The sequence below is a fragment of the Cricetulus griseus genome, chromosome 5 (assembly GCF_003668045.3).
Source record: "Cricetulus griseus strain 17A/GY chromosome 5, alternate assembly CriGri-PICRH-1.0, whole genome shotgun sequence".
Taxonomy (NCBI): domain Eukaryota; kingdom Metazoa; phylum Chordata; class Mammalia; order Rodentia; family Cricetidae; genus Cricetulus; species Cricetulus griseus.
This window is the reverse complement of record NC_048598.1, coordinates 123,863,038-123,885,001: the sequence shown is the minus strand read 5'-3', so window position 1 is coordinate 123,885,001 and position 21,964 is coordinate 123,863,038. Positions and strand designations below refer to the sequence as shown.

General features: G+C 41.7%; 1 protein-coding gene across 8 annotated transcripts in view; it reads left to right on the top strand.

The window, feature by feature from the left end:
* Window positions 1-21,964, top strand: part of Rad51b (RAD51 paralog B) — a 521,906-nt gene that overhangs the window by 457,227 nt on the left and 42,715 nt on the right. For all 8 annotated transcript variants that reach the window (XM_027418388.2, XM_027418385.2, XM_027418384.2 and 5 more), the window contains one exon: window positions 17,345-17,448. In XM_027418388.2, coding sequence (XP_027274189.1) covers window positions 17,345-17,448 — 104 coding nt within the window. The remainder of the gene's footprint in view (window positions 1-17,344; window positions 17,449-21,964) is intronic.

The following is a 21,964-nucleotide window of genomic DNA, read 5'->3' as shown; positions in this document are numbered from 1 at the left end:
AATCTCCCCTTTGTGACGAGTTTAAGGAAAGTTTTATGCCTTTGAGGCCTTTGTATCATTTACATTACTATAATGTTGTCCTGCCTGCTATATTATAGTACTAATGTTTGTGTGTGTGTGTGTGTGTGTGTGTGTGTGTGTGTGTGTGTGTGTGTGTAGATATGTGTGTTGTTTGTGGAGATCAAAGAACAACTTGTAGGAGTTGGTTCTCTCCTTCCACCATGGGGGTCCCAGAGATCAAACTCAGGTCATTAGACTTGGGGGCAAGCCCCTTTACCCACTGAACCATCTCACCGTTCCTGTTGTGCTGTTTTTAATTTAGAGCTAGAGCTGCTGTGGAGTCTTTCATCTTCAACAGAGCCATAGATAGCTACAAAAGTTCCTAGATGCAGGCAGTAACCCTGTTCCAAAGGGTGAATGTGAAGGGGTTTTGCACCATTCCTGACCAGGGGCTGTATACCATGTGACTAATGATAACCATTTATTTGAAACAATTCTTTTTTTTTTCTTTAACAGATGAGATTTTTTTTTTTTTGTACCATGGTTGTTACATAAATATGATGAACCTGTGGTTATATCATGGGAAGGTTATGGACATCATTGTTTCAGAGGCTATAATGACCCACTATTAGGACTGAACTCACCTATTGTGATAGGAAGTATCCAGGCCCAAGATCCCAGCCTCACTGCCTGGTAGAATTAAGCGTAAGGCTGGCACACAGGCCCAGGAGCCAGGCAGCAGGATTTTGAACCCTGGCTCCAGGGATATATACCACTTGCTAGATATACAAATAAAGATAAAGTTATATCCTCTCTAAAATGGAAAGAATGAACTACAGAGTGGTGGTGCTGCCTTTAGTCCTAGCACTTGGGAGGCAGAAGCAGATGGATCTCTGTGAGTTCAAGGCCAGCCTAGTCTACAGAGCTAGTTCCAGGACAGCCAGGGCTACACAAAGAAACCCATCTTGAAAAACAAAACAAAAAACTAAACAAACAAATGGGAACAATGATAGTATCTACTTCATATTATTGTCAGCATGGCTAAGGCTTTTTACTTTTATAACAGTTTCTGGTACACACAGATGCTTATAAGTAAGCATTAGATATGACTATTGTCCGTCTTCTTATCCCACAAGAACAGTATGGAATTAAAAGCTAACTAGCTTTCAAAATGTTTTTGGGGGGTGACGGTGGGGATAGGCTGGTGGTGGGTGATCATGCCATGGGAGTTGGTTTTCTTCTTCTGTCATGTGGGTTCTGAGGATTGAACTCAGGTTGTCAGTCTTAGTGACAAGTGTAGTCCCTAGCTGGCTCTTTCCAGGGCTCTTAACTCTGTCACGTGTATCTCTTGCAGCTTTTCATAGTGAGTTAACACCGATGAAAATAAATCATGAAATTACCAATGGAAATTGAAACGATGACTAACATAACACTTCTTCTTAGAGATGTCATAAAATACAGGCATGTCCAAAGACAGAAAGAGATACATAGTCACATATTTCTGGCACAGAAGGTAATCCAGATGTGTAGATTATAATCATAGAAAGAAAGCCCAGCCATGATTTTAGCAGCTGGGGTTATTTTACATATTTCCAGTTGAAGAAAACCTGGAGATTTATTTTTCTTTGGTATCAGTTTCTTGACTCAATTCCCCAACAATAGAGAGAGAATATTATTAAAACATGCTTTTCTAGAAAAGCACAGAGGACTTCAAATGAGAATTTATATATTACAGTTTATTGAGGAAAAAGAAGATATCTGGCTTGAGGGTTGGTAACTTTTCCCTCCCAGAAGGAAATAATGAAAGGAGAAATAATGAGTTATTCTGTGGGGCTCACATCCGGGTTCTGCCACTTGCCAAGTAGCCTTGGGCAAATAACTTTCTTGGCAGCTCAGCTTCCTCCCTTAGAAAATTGGTATGATGGTGGTACCTCCCTCACAGAGACAATATAAGTTGAGGTGTTTAGCCCAGCACCCGGAACATACTCGTTATCCTAAAATGTTACCTCATAAGTCTTTACTGTTATGTCAACTGATGTCTGAGACGTGGGACACATTACGCAGGTTGGTGGTCTTGATCGCTCTCCTAATGCTGGTCATTTTCTGAAAGCCCAGAGTTTCAGCCCATTTCTGGATAAACAGTGGCTGTAAGGAAGAAGGAAATTGCTTTGCTTAAGAATTCATATTTTGCAGATGTGTCCTGATTGCCTACTACCCACTGAAACCAGTTCCCCCAGTAAAAATAATCCTGCTGCCATCAGCATATTTCCCTTGTCAGTTTCCTCTCTGCCATGAGGCAGCTTTCTGAAACTGTTTGACTAAATCTTGGAGATTGGGATGACACTAGGAAGTAGAGAATGTTGAAGCAAGGTTATCATCTTCATTGCCTAAAACTGCCTTCACCACTTAGATGTGTACACACAAACACAACACACATACATTCACGATAGCAATCTACACATTGTTGGGACCCTACAACGTACCACTAGAGTTCACCATGAATGCTTGTTACAAGTAAGAGCTTTCCTCTCTTCTGTGGCCCTACTTTGTTGTGAGCTTTGTGTTGATCTGAGGGAGACACCCCTTACATGTATGTAATCCCTCATGTGTGGGCACAACCTTCTAAAAAGAAGTCTGACAGCTTCTCCTGGTCTTGAATCAAGGAAACTTTGTTCCAGATGTATTAAAAAGAAAAAAAAAAAAAAGGTGGGTCACACTGAGGGAACTGAGCAACTTGTGTAGATAGGGAGCATGAGAAGTGAAATGCTCTGGTGAGGACCCTGGACCCTGGGGAGGCCTTCACAGAGGAACTCAAACTCTGCATGGATCCACTTCTACCCCTCACCCCTTTTCAGTGCCTTCAGGGGCAGCAGACATGTGTGACGCCCACATTCCATTCTCTCCATGCAAGAGTATATACTGATTCCTATCAGTCCTTCTACTTCCCAAAGGGGCAATTGAGATGGGTGGGAGGAAAGCATAACAATAAATCCTCACATTCGTGCTAGGTGATAATTAAAAGCATTCTCCGCAGCAGTTTGCTCTCAGATGCCAGAAGGCAGGCAGCTGGGCCAGCAGATCTGCCTGCAGCAAGGTGGGTTTCAGTGGCCGGGTCATTCTCTCTCTCCCTCTCTCTCTCTCTCTCTCTCTCTCTCTCTCTCTCTCTCTCTCTCTCTCTCTCTCACACACACACACACACACACACACACAGGGCTAATGACTGTATCTATGTCTTGATATCAAAGGAAAGAAACTTTAGTTGACTTTACCAGCTATCCTTACAACCTCAGAGGTAGAGGTAGAGACATGTGAGAGTATCTGTCTCCTGTCCCTTTTAGTTATCCTGACTCCAAGTAACACTGTTCCTTCCTGAGTGACAACAGAAGCTGGACCTCTTGAAAGCTGAATTACTCTGGTGTCTTGAAAAACTTCAGGCCAAGGAGCATAACCAAGGAAAGACCTTAATGAGGGTCCCTAAATGAGGGAGCTGGTCCATTCTAGTCCTGGACTGTTTTATGCCACAAGCTGTCAGCTGTCCCTCCTCCACCCTTTCTGGATGTTTTGGGTGGCGCCTCTGACAGCAGCTCCAGACAGATGAGTTATGGCCACTCTGAAAAGCACTTACATCTCTCATCTTTCTTCCTCTTGGGAGCTAAGATGAGGATAGAGTCAGCAGACAACATTTTTAAACACTGGGCCAAAGGGCAATCTCCAGAGCTGTGTCTCCAAGATGAAAAGGATACAGAGCCATGTCAAAAGACACTGAAGACTTCAGTTCAGGTGTGTGCAAACACATCTGAACCACTGAAAATAGAAATGCACACTCCTGTGATCAGGTGTGTGTGTGTGTGTGTGTGTGTGTCAAGCACGCACATGCTCTAGTAGTACCTGTAGAAATTCCGGTGCCCTAGGTTTGGGTGGACTCAGGATTCAATGCCTTACAGAGTCAACCAGGAAATTCAGATGTGAAAAACACCTATGTGACCCAACTCCTCATCCTGCTGTTATAATGAACCAGTCCATCTCTCACACCCAGCTTGCATTTTCATACAGGAAAGTTCCAAGAAAACTCCAGTGAATTGGAATGCCGTCTCCTAGGCTGCTAGTGTTCTGCCTCACCTGTTCTATCTCTCTTGCTTATCGTCCTCATTCATCTACTTTTTAATATCATTAAGTTGTTATTGTCTTTGTGGCACCATTTGACAGTAAGTCATAGATGTCATGTTCCTCCATTCCCAGAGACTTTCATTTGTCACCCAAGAACAATTTCTCTTATATAGCCATGACACATTTACTCTTTCACCCAGGAAATTAGCATTGATACAATACTGAAATCTAATCTAACAGGCAATATTTAAGCTTTTCCAGGTGCCCCAGTAATGCTCCTGTGGCAGGTTTTTCCAGGGTTCATTCCAGGATTAGACACTGTGTTTAGTTGAAATGTCATTGTATATTAAGATCTTTTAGTCACTTGAAACCAGTTTCACAGAAATATTTTTCCTCAAGAATATACTGCCTGGTAAATCACATTTCTTTTTGCCTCCTGTCCTTGCTGCTTGCAGAGCCAACAAGCTGATGCAGGCATGAGGCAGGAGCTGCTGACACAGGTCTAGGTTCATATCAGCTAAACATGAAGAGATTGGCTCCCAGACCTGGGATTGCCATTTCCTCGTGAGCAGAGTTTCCAGTGTCAATGCATAGCTTGTTTTTCAGTTAAGAGGGTTGTCACGTGGCTCTCTCACTGTCCAAACTAGGTCCTGAAATAAGTACAGCTTCCAGATATTCTCCTCTGTGCCTTAAGTCTCCCCAGGAAGAGAAACTGATAAAGAGTATGCCCTCCTCCACCCCACAACCCCCCACCCCCGCTTCCCAGCTCTCTTCGAAGGCAGTAATCTAAATGTACATGTCTGAGGGTAATTTCTCTCACTCCAGCAGTCAGGGTTCTAACCAATGTGATGTCAGACTAAACAGCTGTGTTCCTTCTCCATCAGCCAATGTTTCCTGAAACAAATATCAGATGGTCAAAAACTGAGATGTTGACCATGCATAATACAGATTTACTGAGAATGCAACTCTGGTATCCTCCTGCCTCCTCAGATACCATGGTGAGACCAGAAAAACAAAGCTTAGACCAAGGCAGTTGTTAAGTGCAATTTGAAAAATTCACAGCAAGGGGATAGAAATACATCTGGGGACAAGGGACATTCCATGTAAACATCCTGGCTTATTTTAAATGAACATGAAAATTTAAAAAATGTGCTTCAGGTATCTTTAAATAGTTCAGTTTTTGCTTTCTTTAACTTGTGTTAGCTTAAGGATGGTGTGTGTGTGTGTGTGTGTGTGTGTGTGTGTGTGTGTGTGTGTGTGTTTTCACTCTCATAAGTGAATTCATTGTTAATTAAAAGTTCTTCTCAGGCTGGGGAGATGGTTCAGCAGATAAGAATGCTAGCTATGAGTTCAGGTCTCCAGCGCCCACATAAGCACTGAAGGAAGTAGAGACAGGAGGATCACTGGGGATAGCAGCCTTGCTCCAGGTTCAATGCAAAACCCCCTCTCAGTAGAATGACAGAGTGGCACAGTAGGATAACTGATGTCCCCCTGTGGCTTCTACATACGTGTGTGGATGTGTACACCAGCACACACAAGTTCTTTTCATGGTTGGGACACTTAGTTACAGGCCATCCTTCAGGACTTTCCCATATAGAAAGTATCAGAAAGAAAGCAGCACTTCTAAATATAAGTTGGGAGTGGGTTGGAGTTGGGGGAGACAGGACTCGGGGAGCCTCCTGGGGAGAGTTGCCGGCTGAACCAGGGTAGGAGATTGTTTCTTTCTGCCCAAATGCTAGGTCTATTCTTCTGCTATTTTTTTTTTCCTAGCTATATTTAAGGACATTGGTGCCTGTCATTGTGAGCACAGCAGAGAAACCCTCCCTAGTCAGAATGGTTTGGTTGCCAAATGGAGTGGTTTTCAGACTGACCTTTTCTAAGAGTGAGCCTCCTCAACCTGATTCCAGACAGTTCCTACATGGTGTCCCTATAAGATGACCACCTGGGTTCACTCAAAACAGTTCCAGTTTATCTCGGCTGTCCCATTACGACTAAAATGACCCCATCTCCATTTCAAAAGTATCCTGATTGGATAATAACTTACATGACCATTCCAAGACTCTGGGAAACTATAAGTATCTTCTCTCCATACAAAGGGCAGTGGAGCTGTTTGAAGGATTTGTGCCGGTGCATACCAGGCTCTGTTCTGGAGATTAGCTCACCCCCCACCCACCCCCCCCGCTTCTGCTCCACCTGCTGCTATGGGAGATTAATCCACCTCTAAATCTTGCATTCCAAAGGTGCTGATTGCCCCCACCTTTTATGGCTTCTGCCTCACATTTCTTAGTTTCCCCAGTAATGAGTATTACTGAGACTTGAGTCAGTCTGAATATGTGATACGAGCAAACACTGGACACCAGTCATCCATCTCTCCTCCAGCTGAGAGATCCTGGAGTTTCCCTTTACCTAAGTGAAGTGGCCTGGTTCTCTAGCAAGGCTTGGGCTGTGAGCAGATGGTATTGGGTGAGGCAGTTGTTACATGATTTTATGCCCCGATCCTTTATTTGTAAATCTTAGAGACTAATAGCTCCCAAGTATTTTGAGAATCTCAAAACTCGGAAGATTATAAATAACAGGATTTTTTTTTTCTCGATACTACGGTTGCTTGATAGATAGCGTATGGTTCCTGGGCCAGTCGCACAGCTGATGGTTTTTTTCCAGTACTCTATTTATAGAGCTAGGTCAAAAATGTCACTTCCGTTGGAACTTGACCTACAGACAATTGTCAATTTTAGAGACCCAAGGAAGTAGAGTGCACACTAAATACAGCTGGTTCACAGGTTCAGTTAGTGAACTACAAGCCCCCAAGGAAATTAATTTTGCTGGAGAATAAATGTCTAAGCCTTTCCAATCTCTTTATTTGATACTTTTGCCCTGTGGCCTCATGGAACTTGTAGGTCACCTTGAATCTTTATTCTAAAACTACTGTCCCAGCCAGTGTCCCATCCATCTTCTTCAACTATGGCTGCTAAAATTGTCTTTCTGCATCAGACAGTGAAAACCGATGAGCCTCCAACAGGGGCAGTATAGACTACTTGGAAAACAGACGGAACACAATGGAAAATTTCCCCTAGGTGTCTTTCCACTGCAGTAACCAAGATTCTCCAGTCGCTTCCCTAGATCAAATGGATGACTCAATGGGAAAATGTCTGCCACAGCTCAGCAGCTCCCCTGGCCTGGCCTGGCCTGAAAGAGGAGAAAGGAATCAAATGGATGGTGATCCCCTCTGGTCCCACTCTACCACTCAGACTCTGGTGTTTAAGCTTTGTCGATTTGAAGTTGCATTTGCTAGAAGTTTGTCCTCATGGGTTGTAGTAGGTAGAACAGACTAAAAAAAAAAAAAAAAATCCCTGATCTAGAGAGAAATCAGATGTCAGAAAAGAGACTGCACAATCACATTGTCTTCAAGTGTGAATGGTTGCTGGCTAAGACCTGGCAATCCAAAGGCAGTATGGAAGCACTGTGTGCACAAACCTCCTAGAAAAGGTGAGGCCTTGAACAAGACACCAAATTTTTGTTGTCAAAATACCTTAGACTCAGGGCTTTTTTCTGTAAATTAGAAACAAGCTTGTTTTACACGTTAATCCCAGTTCTCTCCCCCTCTCCTCCTCCCCTGCCCCCAAGGACCCCCTATGCTATCCCCTTTCTGCTTCCAAGGGAGGGTAAGGCCTTCCATAGGGGATCTTCAAAGTCTGTCATATCATTTGGAGCAGGGCCTAGGCCCTCCCCCATGTGTCTAGGCTGAGAGAGTATCCCTCTATGTGGAACGGACTCCCAAAGCCCATTCCTATACTGGGGATAAATACTGATCCACTATCAAAGGCCCCATAGATTGCCCAGGCCTCCTAACTGACACCTATGTTCAAGGGGCCTGGGTCAGTCCTATGATGGTTTTCCAGCTATCAGTCTGGGGTCCATGAGCAACCCCTTGTTCAGGTCAGCTGTTTCTGTGTGTTTCTTCAACCTGGTCTTGACCCCTTTGCTCATTACTCCTCCTTCTCTGCAGCTGGATTCCAGGAGTTCAGCTCAGTGTTTAGCTATGGGTGTCTGCTTCTGCTTCCATTAACTACTAGATGAAGGCTCTAGGATGACATAAAAGGTAGTCATTGATCTCATTATCGGGGAAGGGCATTTAAGGTAGCCTCTCCATTATTGTTTAAATTGTTTGTTGGGGTCATCCTTGTAGATCTCTGGACATTTCTCTAGTGCCAGATTTCTCTTTAAACCTATAATGGCTCCCTCTATTATACTATCTCTTTTCTTGTTCTCCTCTATTCCTCCCATGACTCAATTTTCCTGCTCCCTCATGTCCTCCTCTCCCCTCCTCTTCTCCCCTTCTCTTCTTCCCCCATGCTCCCAATTACTCAGGAGATCTTGTCCCTTTCCCCTTCTCTGGGGGATCATGTATGTCTCTCTTAGGGTCTTCCTTGTTTCCTAGTTTCTCTGGTGGTGCGAATTGTAAGCTAGTAATCCTTTTCTCTATGTCTAATATCCATATATGAGTGAGTACATACCGTGTTTGTCTTTTTGTTACCTCATTCAGGATGGTTTCTTATAGTTCCATCCATTTGCCTGGGAATTTCAAGATTCCATTCTTTTTTTTTTCTGCAGAGTAATACTCCATTGTGTAAATGTACCACATTTTTTTTTAATCCATTCTTCACTTGAGGGGCATCTAGGTTGCTTCCAGGTTCTGGCTATTACAAATAATGCTGCTATGAAAACATTCATACAGATGTCCTTGTATGAATGTGCATCTTTTGGGTATATGCCTAAGGGTGGAATTACTGGATCTTGTGGTAGACTGATTCCCATTTCCCTGAGGAATATCCATACTGATTCCTAAAATTGCTGTACGAGTTTGCACTCCCACCAGCAGTGGAGGAGTGTTCCCCTTTCTCCACATCCTCTCCGCATAAATTGTCATTGTTTTTTTGTTTTGTTTTGTTTTGTTTTTGTTTTTTAGCCACTCTGATGGAAGCAAGATGGTATCTCAGAGTTGTTTTGATTTGCATTTCCCTGATGGCTAAGGATGTTGAACATTTTAAATGTCTTTCGGCCATTTTAGATTCCTCTATTGAGAATTCTCTATTTAGTTCTGTACTCCACTTTTTAATTGGATTGTTTGGTGTTTTGGTGACTAGCTTCTTGAGTTCTTTGTAGATTTTGGAAATCAGCCCTCTGTCAGATGTGGGGTTGGTGAATATCTTTTTTCATTCTGTGGGCTTCCATTTTGTCTTGTTGACTGTGTCCTTTGCCTTACAGAAGCTTCTCAGTTTCAGGAGGTCCCATTTATTAATTGTCAATCTTAGTGTCTGTGCTACTGGTGTTATGTTCAGGAATCAGTCTCCTGTACCAATTCATTCAAGGGTATCACCTACCTTCTCTTCTAAGAGGTTCAGTGTGGCTGGATTTATGATGAGGTCTTTGATCCATTTGGACTTAAATTTTGAGCATGGCGATAGATATGGATCTATCTGTAGTCTTCTACATGCTAGCATCCAGTTATGCCAGCACCATTTGTTGAAGATGATTTCTTTTTTCTAGTGTATACTTTTAGCTTCTTTGTCAAGAATCAGGTGTTCGTAGGTGTGTGGGTTAATATCAGGGTTTTCAACTCTATTCATTGGTCTACCTGTCTATTTTCGGGCCAATACCAAGAAGTTTTCAGGACTATAGCTCAGTAATAGAGCTTGAAGTCAGGGGTGGTGATGCCTCCAGAAGTTCCTTTATTGTACAGGGTTGTTTTGGCTATCCTGGGTCTTTTGTTTTTCCATATAAAGTTGAGTATTTGAATATTGTTCTTTCAAGGTCTGTGTAGAATTGTGCTGGGATTTTGATGGGGATTGCATTGAATCTGTAGATTGCTTTTGGCAAGATTGCCATTTTTACTATGTTGATCCTACCTATCCAAGAGTATGGGAGATCTCACCATTTTCTGACATCTTTAATTTCTTTCTTTAAAGACTCAAAGTTCTTGTTATACATGTCTTTCACTTGTTTGGTTAGGATTACCCCAAGATATTTTATGTTGGTTGTTTGTGTCTATTGTAAAGGGTGATGTTTCTCTGATTTCTTTTCTCAGCCCATTTATTGTCTGTATATAGTAGGGCTACTGATTTTTTTTTTTGAGTTAATCTTGTATCCTGCCACTTTGCTGAAGGTGTTTATCAGCTGTAGGAGTTCCCTGATAGAGTTTTCCAGGTCACTTATGTTAACTATCATATCATCTGCAAATAGTGGAAGTTTGGCTTCTTCTTTTCCAATTTGTATCCCTTTGATCTCCTTTTGTTGTCCTATTGTTCTATCTAGAACTTTGAGTACAATATTGAAGAGATATGGAGAGAGTGGACAGCCTTGTATTGTTCCTGATTTTAGAGAAATTGCCTTGAGTTTCTCTCCATTTAGTTTGATGTTGGCTGATGGTTTGCTGTATATTGCTTTTATTATGTTTAGGTATGTACCTGTTATCCCTGATTTCTCCAAGACCTTTATCATGAAGGGATGTTGGATTTTGTCAAAGGCTTTTTCAGCATCTGGTGAGATGATCATGTGGTTTTTCTTTTTCAGTTTGTTTACATGGTGGATTACATGGATGGAGTTTCATATGTTGAACCATCCCTACATCCCTAGAATGAAGCCTTCTTGATCATGGCGTATGATTTCTCTGATGTGTTCTTGGATTGGATTTGCCAGTATTTTAGCATCAGTGTTCATAAGGGATATTGGTCTGTAGTTCTCTTTCCTAGTTGTGTCTTTGTGTGGCTTGGGTACCAAGGTAATTGTAGTCTTGTAAAAAGAGTTTGGCAATGACCCTTCTGCTTCTATTGTATGGAACACTTTGAGGAGAATTGGTATTAGCTGTTCTTTGAATTTCTGGTAGTATTCTTCACTGAAACCATCTGGCCCTGGGCTTTGCTTTTTTTTTTTTTTTTTGGTTGGGAGACTTTTGATGACTGCTTCTATTTCATTAGGGGTTATAGGTATATTTAAATTGCTTATCTATTCTTTATTTAATTTTGGTAAGTGATATCTATCCAGAAAATTGTCCATTTCCTTTAGATTTTTGGCTTTTGTGGAGTACAGGTTTTCAAAATATGACCTGATGATTCTCTGGATTTGACTCAGGGTTTTTCATTTGCTTGTTTGTTTTTGTTATTGTTTTAAGTAAAACTAGGAACTTTTGAAATCATTTTGAACAACTCCTTCTGACAGTGGTACTGCAGGCTTGGAATACAATCTGGCTGGCCAGTCCTGAACTCATTTCTGTGTTCTTTGTTATAGATGCTAGATGCTCCTTCTCCCCCATGGTCTCATTGAAAACCTGCAGCTAAACCAGAAATAGAACCACAGGGCCAGACCCATAAATCGTGATAAAGAAAGTTTCCAGGGTAACACCCCCCCTTACCTACACTGACTTAAGTCCTGCAGCATACCTAAGTGTTATTGTTTTTCATTTCCTTCTTTTTATCCAAGACAAGAAGGATCACGTGTTCAAAATATTCAGTCCTTTAAGAGCGTGAACTTTCCCTCCCATCTGTTCCTCCTATTCTGAGAGGCACTACTTTGTTTGCTTGTTTGGGGGGATGTTGCTTGTTTGTTTGGGGGGGCGTTCCCCGCCTTATTTTTAAATGTGCAAAAGTCTATTCTTTCCAAATTGAACCCTCTGCGCAGGGCAGACATGTTTCTGTCAGTCACTAGCAATTTAGTCTGACCTCTCAGAAATGTTGTTAGCAGGGAAGTCATAAATTCAAATGTTTTCAGAAAAGAAATTTTTCATCACAGCCCTCCTCCCCACAACAGGCTCCTTCTGAATACTGACACAGAGTGGTACCAGCTGCCCATCACCTTCTAGAAACTGGGCTCCATAGCAACTTGGCCGACCTCCTCCAGCCTGAAGTCATGAGGGCTACACCCTGTGTGTACGGTGCAGGGAGACCATGTGAGAAATGTGTGTTCATAGCCAGCTCCCACCAGAACTTGGGAACTGGCTCCAAAAGATAGCAGTTCTGGGAGAAGTTTCAGAGTCCACATCCTATTCCTCACCACCTCATTCCTAAGCTTTGCTATCTTGAATAATGATTAGAAGGAAAACCAGAAAGAGCGGCGATTAAACTTCTTTTCTTCCTCAACTTTCATCTTCTGTGTTTGATCATCACTGTTCCTGCCATTTATCCGTATCAAGTATCTCCATCTAGGGTCACCAAGAACCTTTGGTTGCCTGGAGGCAAGAATTATTATTCGAATTTTACAGATGGGTAAGCAATCACAGAAGGAGAACAGCAGGCTTGGACTCACCTAAGCAGTCTCTGAGAGAGTGGGGAATGAGTATCCCAGTCTTTTTAGAGAGCCTTGATTCTGTGTGAGTGAACTAGGCTTTCCTAGGGATTTTACTCAAACACTTCTGCAGGCTCAAGCTGATGATAGTGAAAAATCACAAATAATGAAAATATTCTCAAAGCTCAGTTCATTTATTTGATGTTTTGAAAATTTGTATCAGAATCCACCAAATTCCAGACAGTGAAGTCATACAGCCTTGGCAGGTCTAAATATCACAGTTGTGCAAAACTGGGAGGAAGGGAGAGTGCCCCAGTTTTAGAACTTCTGCTTCAAATGAACATGGAGAAGGCTCACTTATCAGTTTCCTGACCAATTAGGTCACTGGGCAGGAAATCACCTTTTACAAAGAGCGCTAAGCAGATTCTTCCTACTTTAAACTTCCCATAAATAGCATTAATGGTTATTTATGACAGTCCTCACATGGAAATGCTAGAAACTTGAAAGACAGGAAAAAAATAAGGCCATGAATGTATAGTAACTGATAGCTTCCCCATCGACCTGTCTTAAGTGATTCTACCAGCACTATCACCTTAGATTCTTCTCTTGTGAAGTGGTTAGAGTTTAAGCCTCTAACCAGGGAGGGTCCGTTCTAGGCCACCTGACTTGTTGAACCCAGCTGCTGGTCCAGTTGGGCAAAGCTAAATAACTTGCCAAGCCGGGGCATGTGCTGTCTGTGGAAACCTCTCGCCCTGAGTTATCACTGAGCATCAGAACAAAGGAAGTAGAAAGTGGAGCCTGAGTGACATGTGGTGTTCAGATGAGTGATAAGATGCCTTGTAAGTGCTGTTCCTGAAAGGGACCTTTGGGCAATCCAGGACCTTCTCAGACCCCTGTGGACAGGACAGTAACTAGATAGATAGTTGATCTTCCAGACATGATGGACCCAAAGAAGGCTAATCAAAGTAGGGGTTAACAGCCAAGTTTTGAACCTAGCTCTGCCATTAACCAATCATGTGACTTTGAGGAAGTAACTTAATCTCTCATAGTTTAAGTCTATCAATAAAATTGATATTGGTGCCTATCTCATAGGCTATTGTGAGGATAAAAAAGGTATACTAAGATATGAAATTCAAACAGTGTAAGCCCTCTCTATTTGAGGGGCTTCCATAGTGCCTAGAATATGGTCCCTTTAAAGGCATTGTCTTCATCATTATTGACTGTCAAGTTAATAATTATTAACTTGCAATGCTTCTAAGTGCTTATGAAACATGCATCCTCAAGGTTACTTTTTCAGAGTTTTCTATGGAAGTTTTTCTCTGTCACTTGCCCCTGTGACCCTTGATTAGGGCTGAGGTTTACCTGTTCAAAGGACAGCCAGGTATCTGCTACGGATCTGCCCCATCTTGTTGGCCTTGTGGTACTGAGTTTTTTGGTTTGTTCTATTTTTGCTTTTTAATCATTTGCTTATTTATTTCCTTTTATGGAATTTTTAAAAGAGTTGCTTCTGCCCTGACTGTGGCTCTAATCTCTAAAAACATCCTTTGCCTTCATTTAGAACTGGGACACTCCTCCAGTTTTATCACCACCAAAAGAAAAAAAAAAGTTCTTAACCAATTAGTAACTCCTAATTATTCACTTGTAGCCTTTTCTTGGCAAACTGTAAACCCCAGCCTCATTTAATCCTCTCACTTAGCAGACATATAAACAGCTAGCTTCTACAGTTTGCTTAAAAAAATGCAAACCTATTAATTTTAGCTTAAGGTAGAATTAAGAATGTAAATATGCTGTTAAAACAAGTCTATAACATGGTTCAGCATTTAGTAGAAATAACCTATTAGTCATTTAATCAGTGTAAGCACCCTTGTGTTAAGTGATTCAGGCCTGCTGGCACAAACCAGGCATGCCTCGGGCTCTTTCATAATGCATATTAATCAAAAATCACACAAATAACATACCACAATATAAATGGAGGCAAATGAGAGAATTTTTAAAGTATTATGGAACTTTAGAGGAGGAAGACACTAATTATTTCTGTGATGGTAAGAGAAGTTGGCATTTGAGAGGCAGCTCTGGACACAGGGCAGACATGTGGCCAGACCACATGGGCAGATAGAAAAACCTGATGGGCATGAACCCATCTGGTTCTCAAGTCTTTAAAAACTTAAAGTGTGAACATTAGGCCAACTTTTATGTGTGGTGCTGTGGAATTGAACCCAGGGCCTTGTACATGTTAAGCAAGCATCTACCACTGAGCAATATCCTCAGCCCAAGTCAGCAATTTTAAATCAGGAAAATTAACTCAAAATATTTATTTTGGGCTTCTCTTTTTAAAAATCAGAAGAGGAAATGGAGAGATGATGTCTCAGCAGTTAAGAACATTTGCTGCTCTTTCAGATTTAGTTGTGGATTTAGTTCCCAGAACCCACATGGTAACACACAACTGTCCATAACTCCACTTACAAAGGACCTGATGCCCTCTTCTGGCCTCAGTGGGCACCATGCACACACATGGTGCACATACCTACATGCAGACAAAACACTCATACACATAAAAATAATAGCTAAATTAAGGAATCATCCTAGGTCTATTAACAGAGGAAAGGGTAAAGAAAACATGGCATATATAAACACAGGGAATTTTTTCAGCCATGAAAAATAAAGTTATATCAGTAAAACAGATGAAATTGGAGATTTTGTATTAAGTAAATTGAGTCCCCAAAAGGCAAATAATATATAATTTCTCTTCCTTGTGGTTCCTAGATTTTATATAGATCCATAAAATCATATATATATATATATATAATATATATATATATATTATATAGAGAGAGAGAGAGAGAGAGAGAGAGAGAGAGAAAGGAAACAGTAAAACAAAGGTGACTAATGAGGAGGGAGAAGGAGGGAGAAGAAAGAAAGGCAAAGGTAGAGAGATATGGCAGAATGAGCTAAAAGTACATTACATACTTGTAGGAAAATGTCCTTGTGTAACCCTGTACCATGAACAAAGAGCATACACCAAAGGAGGGGGAGCAGACAGTGGAAGGGAGATTGAGAGGTTGTATATCTCCAGAAAATTGAAATTGAGTTCATCTCTGTTGTAATAAAGACCTGGCCTCTTACTAATGAACATTAATTTCATAGCCACTCCGCATTTGGTATTAAATAGGGAAAAGAAACTGGCCTTAGCCACACCCAGTTCCCTGGGGTCCACCCAAAGTAAGAAGAGGGAGATGAAAGCAGAGAAGGCAAAGAAGCACTCCCCATGGTAAAGGTCAATGGAGAAGGCAAGGAGACTCTCTGGCAAGGAGTGGGGAGCTTTATCAAGTGCTGACAAGAGGTCAAGGATGATGAGGACAGAGAAGTCAAAAGGTCACAGCAAAGCCATTCAGTGAGGGAGCTCAGAGAGGTGAAGTCAGGGGGAGAGACGGGAGCAGAAGATAAAGCCCCAGAATGCATTGTTCAGGCATTAACATCTTATCCTCATTCATGGGAGACTACTAAGGATTAAATCTGGGGAGGGGGCGAGGTGATCAGATTCCCACAGGCCAAATTATTTATTTTCACCTTCATCTGTTCATGTTTTGAATTGTGTACACAATGAACTAGGGTCACTCTAAATTTTACTCTTTTCTATTCTATGCTAAATAGAATAAATCTTTAAATCCTCTTTAAATCCCATTATTGAGGCCTGCTATTGATTCCCATCTAATTCATTCATTATCTAACTTTAGGGTTCCAGAACTGCTATACTGTGAGGTGGGTAGACTTTTGCCATAGTCCTGTTCTGTTCATTACAGGATGTTCAACAACAACACTGGCCTCTACCTTCTAGATGTCAGTAGCCCTCCCACTAGCCATTAGCCAACAAAACCACTTCCAACTAAGACCCACTAAACATCATTTCTCTGTTGTAGACCCAAGAACTTAAGGCTTTATGGAACTGGTACCACCTTAAAACTTGTCTGTCCTGGGAAAGAGGACCAGTTACTACTTGACCATGATGTGCAAGTGAGATAATACAATGAGGAGAATTGATGTCTCGTTTTGTTTCAGCTAATTTAGTGAACATCTAAGTTCTCAGTCTCCTCATTGAAAAGAGATGGTATCTCAATGATGGGAGGCAGTGCTCAATAGGGCCCCCTCAGGCCAGTATCCCTGTAACGGCCTGGAGTCAAAGAGGGCACAAGATTGGGGAGGAAACCTCAGGATATGTCAGACATGATTAGAGGGAGCTGGATTCCCTGAAGCAGGGCTTGGCAGTTTGCCTCTAAAGAGAAAAAAAAGGGAGTTGGGAAGCAGGGATGACTTTCTCTTGGTCATGTCAAAAGGGATCAGGGCAGCTGTGGAGATATAGCTGCCCACATGAAACTTGGAGTAAGCTTGGAATTCAGATGGAGTCCAGTTCAGATCCTCCTTACAGGAAAGTCTTAGGAGGTAAAGGAATGTTTCTCTTGAAATAGAGCAAGCCAAAGCAGACTGGGTGCGAAAGACTGAGCTCTTCCAGACTCCCCTTCTGGGTGTGAATGTACACAGAGGAGGGAAGGCAAAGGAATGCTATATGTATATGCCACAGGATTGATAAGTAAAATTGAGTTAAGACGCTTACCAAACTAAATGAGGATCTACTAAACCAACTAAGCAAAGATGGCTCATAAACAGTAGAGTAGTGCTGTGCCTGCCAGGGATGGGTAGAGGTGTGGTTCATTATCAGCAGTAGCTTGGTTACTGCATCGTGCATCTTCTTGTTAATGTGTTTGTTTGCCCATTGGTACTCACTTTCACTAAGGCTGAAGGACCCCATGCTGGTTCTTCATGCCATCCTCCTCTAATTCATCCACTTTTGTGGTGATGGACTGAGCCTTGAGTACTCTCTGAGTATGAATAATGACTGAGCTTAGCTCAAAGGCCGTATAAGGAAGGGCCTCTGAAAACTGGTTTTTGCCCTGTGTCCTTTCAGGCACTTCTGGATCCAGCTGTGTGGTAGCCGCACTGGGAAACTCATGGAGTCACTGTGTGAACACCCGGCTGATTCTCCAGTACCTTGACTCAGAGAGAAGGCAGGTGAGTGAATGCTCCCACAGAGCTCTTCAAGCATGAGGGTCAGAGAAAAAGATGAGCTAAAAATCAGACTATCTGAAAGTGTTGCCACAGTCTCTGTCCTGGGCCAGTACTGACTGGCAGTACAGTACTGACTTTGTGTGTCCTAACAGCAACTAAAATAAAAAAAGGGGAGGGTGAGAGCGGGAGGAGGGCAGCTAGCTATACACAGGAAAACAGTGTAAGAGTGGATCCTGCAGAGGTAGCATCTCCTTAACATTTGTGATTGACCAGGGAGCACACTTGAGGGGGATTTTAAATCCTCCATCTCTAAGTGATTATTTCAATAGATATTTGTTGGAGACTAGCTAATCTGTGAGTAAATTAAATAGTTGTCATGCTTTTTTCTTAGCATGCATGTATTTTGAGACCTTAAGTGCATAAGCCCAGGTTCTAGATACTTTTATATTACCACAGATCCTAGTGCTTGAAAGTGCTAAATGATGTCAGAGGATCCTCTGAAAGTTTGATGGCTTCCTCAAGGGAGAATTTTGATCTCTTCAAAATCAGGAAGTTTCTATTTCTTGATTCCCTACCTCAACTTTATTCCACCTTTTGACCACATCAAATTGGCATCTCTCATGAAAGAGGGTGAAGGAAAAAGACTGGTTGGGCACCCTGATGCTTTGAATGGGGCAGAATTCAAAGCCAGATTTGATGACTAAATACATGGTGAATCCAGGTTAATAAAGAAGGAGGTGGTACTGGGTGGGGGTACTTTCAGAGGAGATGGGGCAGGATGGTGTTGCTTTTACCAACAGGAGATAAATTGACCGTTTCTAGCAAGGAGGCAGGAATCATCTGATGTAGATATGAACATTCACCTTCTCCAGACAACTTTATGGATGTCCTTGGTTACAGACCAGAGGACTCTTCTTGGTTTTCTTGGGCCTGTGTAAATAACATTCCAGCCTGGTCATTGGGTCAGCCCTGTTCTGAGAAGATAAAACAGGTTATTTCCAAGTAAGGAAGCATTCTTGTGTTTTCAGGCCTGGCATGTCTGTTACATCAGAGACACCTTTTCACTGTATACTGGGTGCTATATCCAATATTTTTCTTGATGGAATATATCCAAAAGATTTCTGGAGAACCTAATGATCTTTGATGTGTCCCTTAGGTGGTAAATGTTGATAAACAAACATTGTTAGTAACTATCAGATATAGCTCTGATAATAGCAGCATTCTTTGTGAATTGGTGTTTGTGGGGGAAGGGGAGGGTCTCTGTGATTACCAGGACTGGCAGAGTAATGATGTACTTGAGGCAAGAAGAAAATTCAGTTCAACACAACTTAGTTATCTGGTGTTAGTTCAAACTTCTAGTGTCCGATACCAGGCAGTTTATTTTAGACACACTTAAGTACAGTGCAACTTTGGAAAAAAGTTTCCTGGTAACAGTTATCTCAATCCTATGTGCACAATAAAGATTAAGGCATGGAATCCTACATGGAAATTCTTTTGCAAAATACATGTGACCTCTTCCATGAAGATGGGCTCTATAGCTTAAGGGCCTAGGATCTGGTGTAGTCTCGGTCATACAGAAAACATAGAGGTCAGCAGGCTATAAAGTACATATGACATCTCCCTTAAGGATAGGTTCTATTCACTGAGAAACAAGATAAAGATACAAGTTTAGGGAGGAGGGGTCTGGAATAAACATTGTGGGGGATTCCGTTAAGACCTGACCCTACAGATAGCAAAGGTCACCAGGTTATTTAACTACATCCACTCACAGCCTTCTGGGTAGAGAACATGTATGCATCCCTTCCATTGAAGAGACAAGCCTGTATGTTTAACATTCCTGGTTTCCCTAGTGCTTATCTGTGAGTACAAAGACCTTTGTGTACCCAACATTAGTGTTGATTCTTTTACTTCATGGACGCTACTTGTTGAAAACCCACAGTATCTCTCTCTGCCTTCGATTTGAGATGGCTTCTTCCTATAACATACTGATTATGTGGTCTCTCACATATAGTATTGTAGAATCAGGCTTCCAAGTTCTAGTTTTTCTAATTCTAGATATAATTTATAAATAAGTAAAGTTAAAATGATTTTTTGTTTTCCTTATGATAATATGTTCATCCATGTCCATATTGTCAGAGCCAACAGGAAGTACTTGATATTGAACAAGTACTGTTTTTTAATATCTTTGGTGACCTTAGGATTTGGGTGGCTCTTGGATGATGGGGTCAAAATCAGGCCACTGATCACAAGAAGCACCAGGAACAAAGTGTGGATAGATCAGTGACAGTCTATGAACTCATATCCTATTAGATGGGTCATTGGTGTGATCTCTGAAGGAAAATGTGTTGCCCTGGTTACTAATCAATCAGTAGCAGGCTTGAATGCAAACAAAAGTGAACTATTAATAAAAATATAACTGGAATATCAATCCAGACAAGACAATATAAATTTAGTTTCTCTGTAGAAATAAATTGTTAAATTTGTGACCTGATACCTAGGATAATGTTTGATATAAGAAACATGTCTCATTCTGATGACCTTGTCTTGCCTTAGCAGATAGTGGGCTTGGTGATTCTCTTGGTCTTTCCTGTGGTCTTAGTTCATGACAACGTATTGAAGCCATGTGAAGATAAGGCTTTTTAATGTCATAGGCAAAAAAACAATCCTTTAAAATTAGTCTAGAAATATCTTCTTATGATACTTGTCAGCAGGAGAGCATGTACCTCTGAGACACCAACTTCAACATAACATATAGTTTTTGTTCCTTGTTTTTTGTTTTGTTTTCAGTCTGCAAACAGAGACTACTCTACCAAGGGATCAAGCTTATGGAATGAGGAATATGGTTTATCCTGCACCAGGGCTCTTGAACATAAGGCTTAGTCTGGGTTCATAGGGCCAGAAGGGGGTCAAGTCAAGCTGAACAGCCCAAGAGTTAAATTGTATTGTCCAAGGGAAGGAGTCCCCCTTGGCTGAATATTTTCTTTATACCCTGGAAGCTTTGTAAAATTATATAACTAAGAAAGAAACCTCCTTATCAGGATACAAGCCAAGTTTAATGTCTTGTTTATTCTGCTTCAGTGTCTGCAAAATCCTTCTTAAGACACTGGGATATGTTTTCCTTTGAACTAATTCTGGGCTTTTTTCCACTGGGCTTTTATTTACTCTTTCCCTGCACTGCTTCAATCCAGTTCTACCCATTTTACAATGTTTTTCTTCTAACCAAAACCATGTCTTTAGAGTAGAATTAAAGAGTCCTGCCGGGCATTGGTGGTGCACGCCTTTAATCCCAGCACTAGGGAGGCAGAGGCAGGCTGATCTCTGTGAGTTTGAGGCCAGCCCTGGTCTCCAGAGCAAGTGCCAGGATAGGCTCCAAAGCTACATAGAGAAACCCTGTCTCAAAAAAAAAAACAAAAAAGAAAAAAACAAAGAGTCCTCTACTAGGTTTACCGTAATCTTTGTCATTTTAAATCATCCAAAAATGCATGTGAGCTCACTAGGTGCATGGCATAGAGATGCCAGGAAGAAGGCATAGTTCTGCTCTTGAGTGCCTTCCAGTCAGGGATGGAAGATTTTATATTTGTACATGTATACACTAGTGAATAATCAAGAGAAGTCCAGAGTAAGGGATGCTGAAGCATCATCCCAAGGCAGTGTCTGTCCTACTCCTGTGTGAATGGCTGAAGCAGTAACCACTATGAATCCAAAGAAAGGTGAAATCATCTGAAGCATCTTTTGAAGATACCAGGAGAGGGCGGGACATAAGTAGTTCCAACCAGTAGTTCTCAAGCCCGACTGCATTGCAGCTTCAGAATGTCAGCTTTTATAAGATACCAAAGCCAGAGCTCCACACTTATGAACTAAAGCAGCAGAATCTCTGCCTGGGAAGGGGCAGCATGAGTACACACATAGGCCTGAGCATTGGTTTCATGTGTAAAGCTCACCCAGGTGGTTCTAATGTACTACCAAGGTTCAGAGCCTGTGTTTTAAATAACCGATAACCTAGGATAGGCAGAAAGGAGAGATGTGAGGATGGCGCCCAACACACACACACACACACACACACACACACACACACACACACACACACACACACACACACACAAAAAAAAAAAAAAAAAAGCAGGAAACTGCTCATATTGGTGGCACAGACTGGATTCTCCCTTGTAACTGAGCAGAGGGTTTCTCTCAGCATTTGTTTGACAAATCTTTATTGGGTCACCTCCATGTCTGTTCATTATTGTGGAAGATGCTAGAATCAAAGAATTAAGAAAGGTAACCAATATCTCCCTTAGTTGCTTAGTTTACTTGGAAAGACAATCACGGGGATGGTATGTTCTACAAAAGCATCAATAATTAGTAAATGTAGGGGCTCTAGAAGGCCCTACCACTAATAAAGGTTCTGGGATGATTAAAGAGGCAGCAGTATACACAGTGACTTGGCCAAGACCAACATTTGGGAAGTTCTTGAAGTACCAGGTTCCTTGTGATGACTCAGACAGTTCTAGTGTGGGTGGCTATG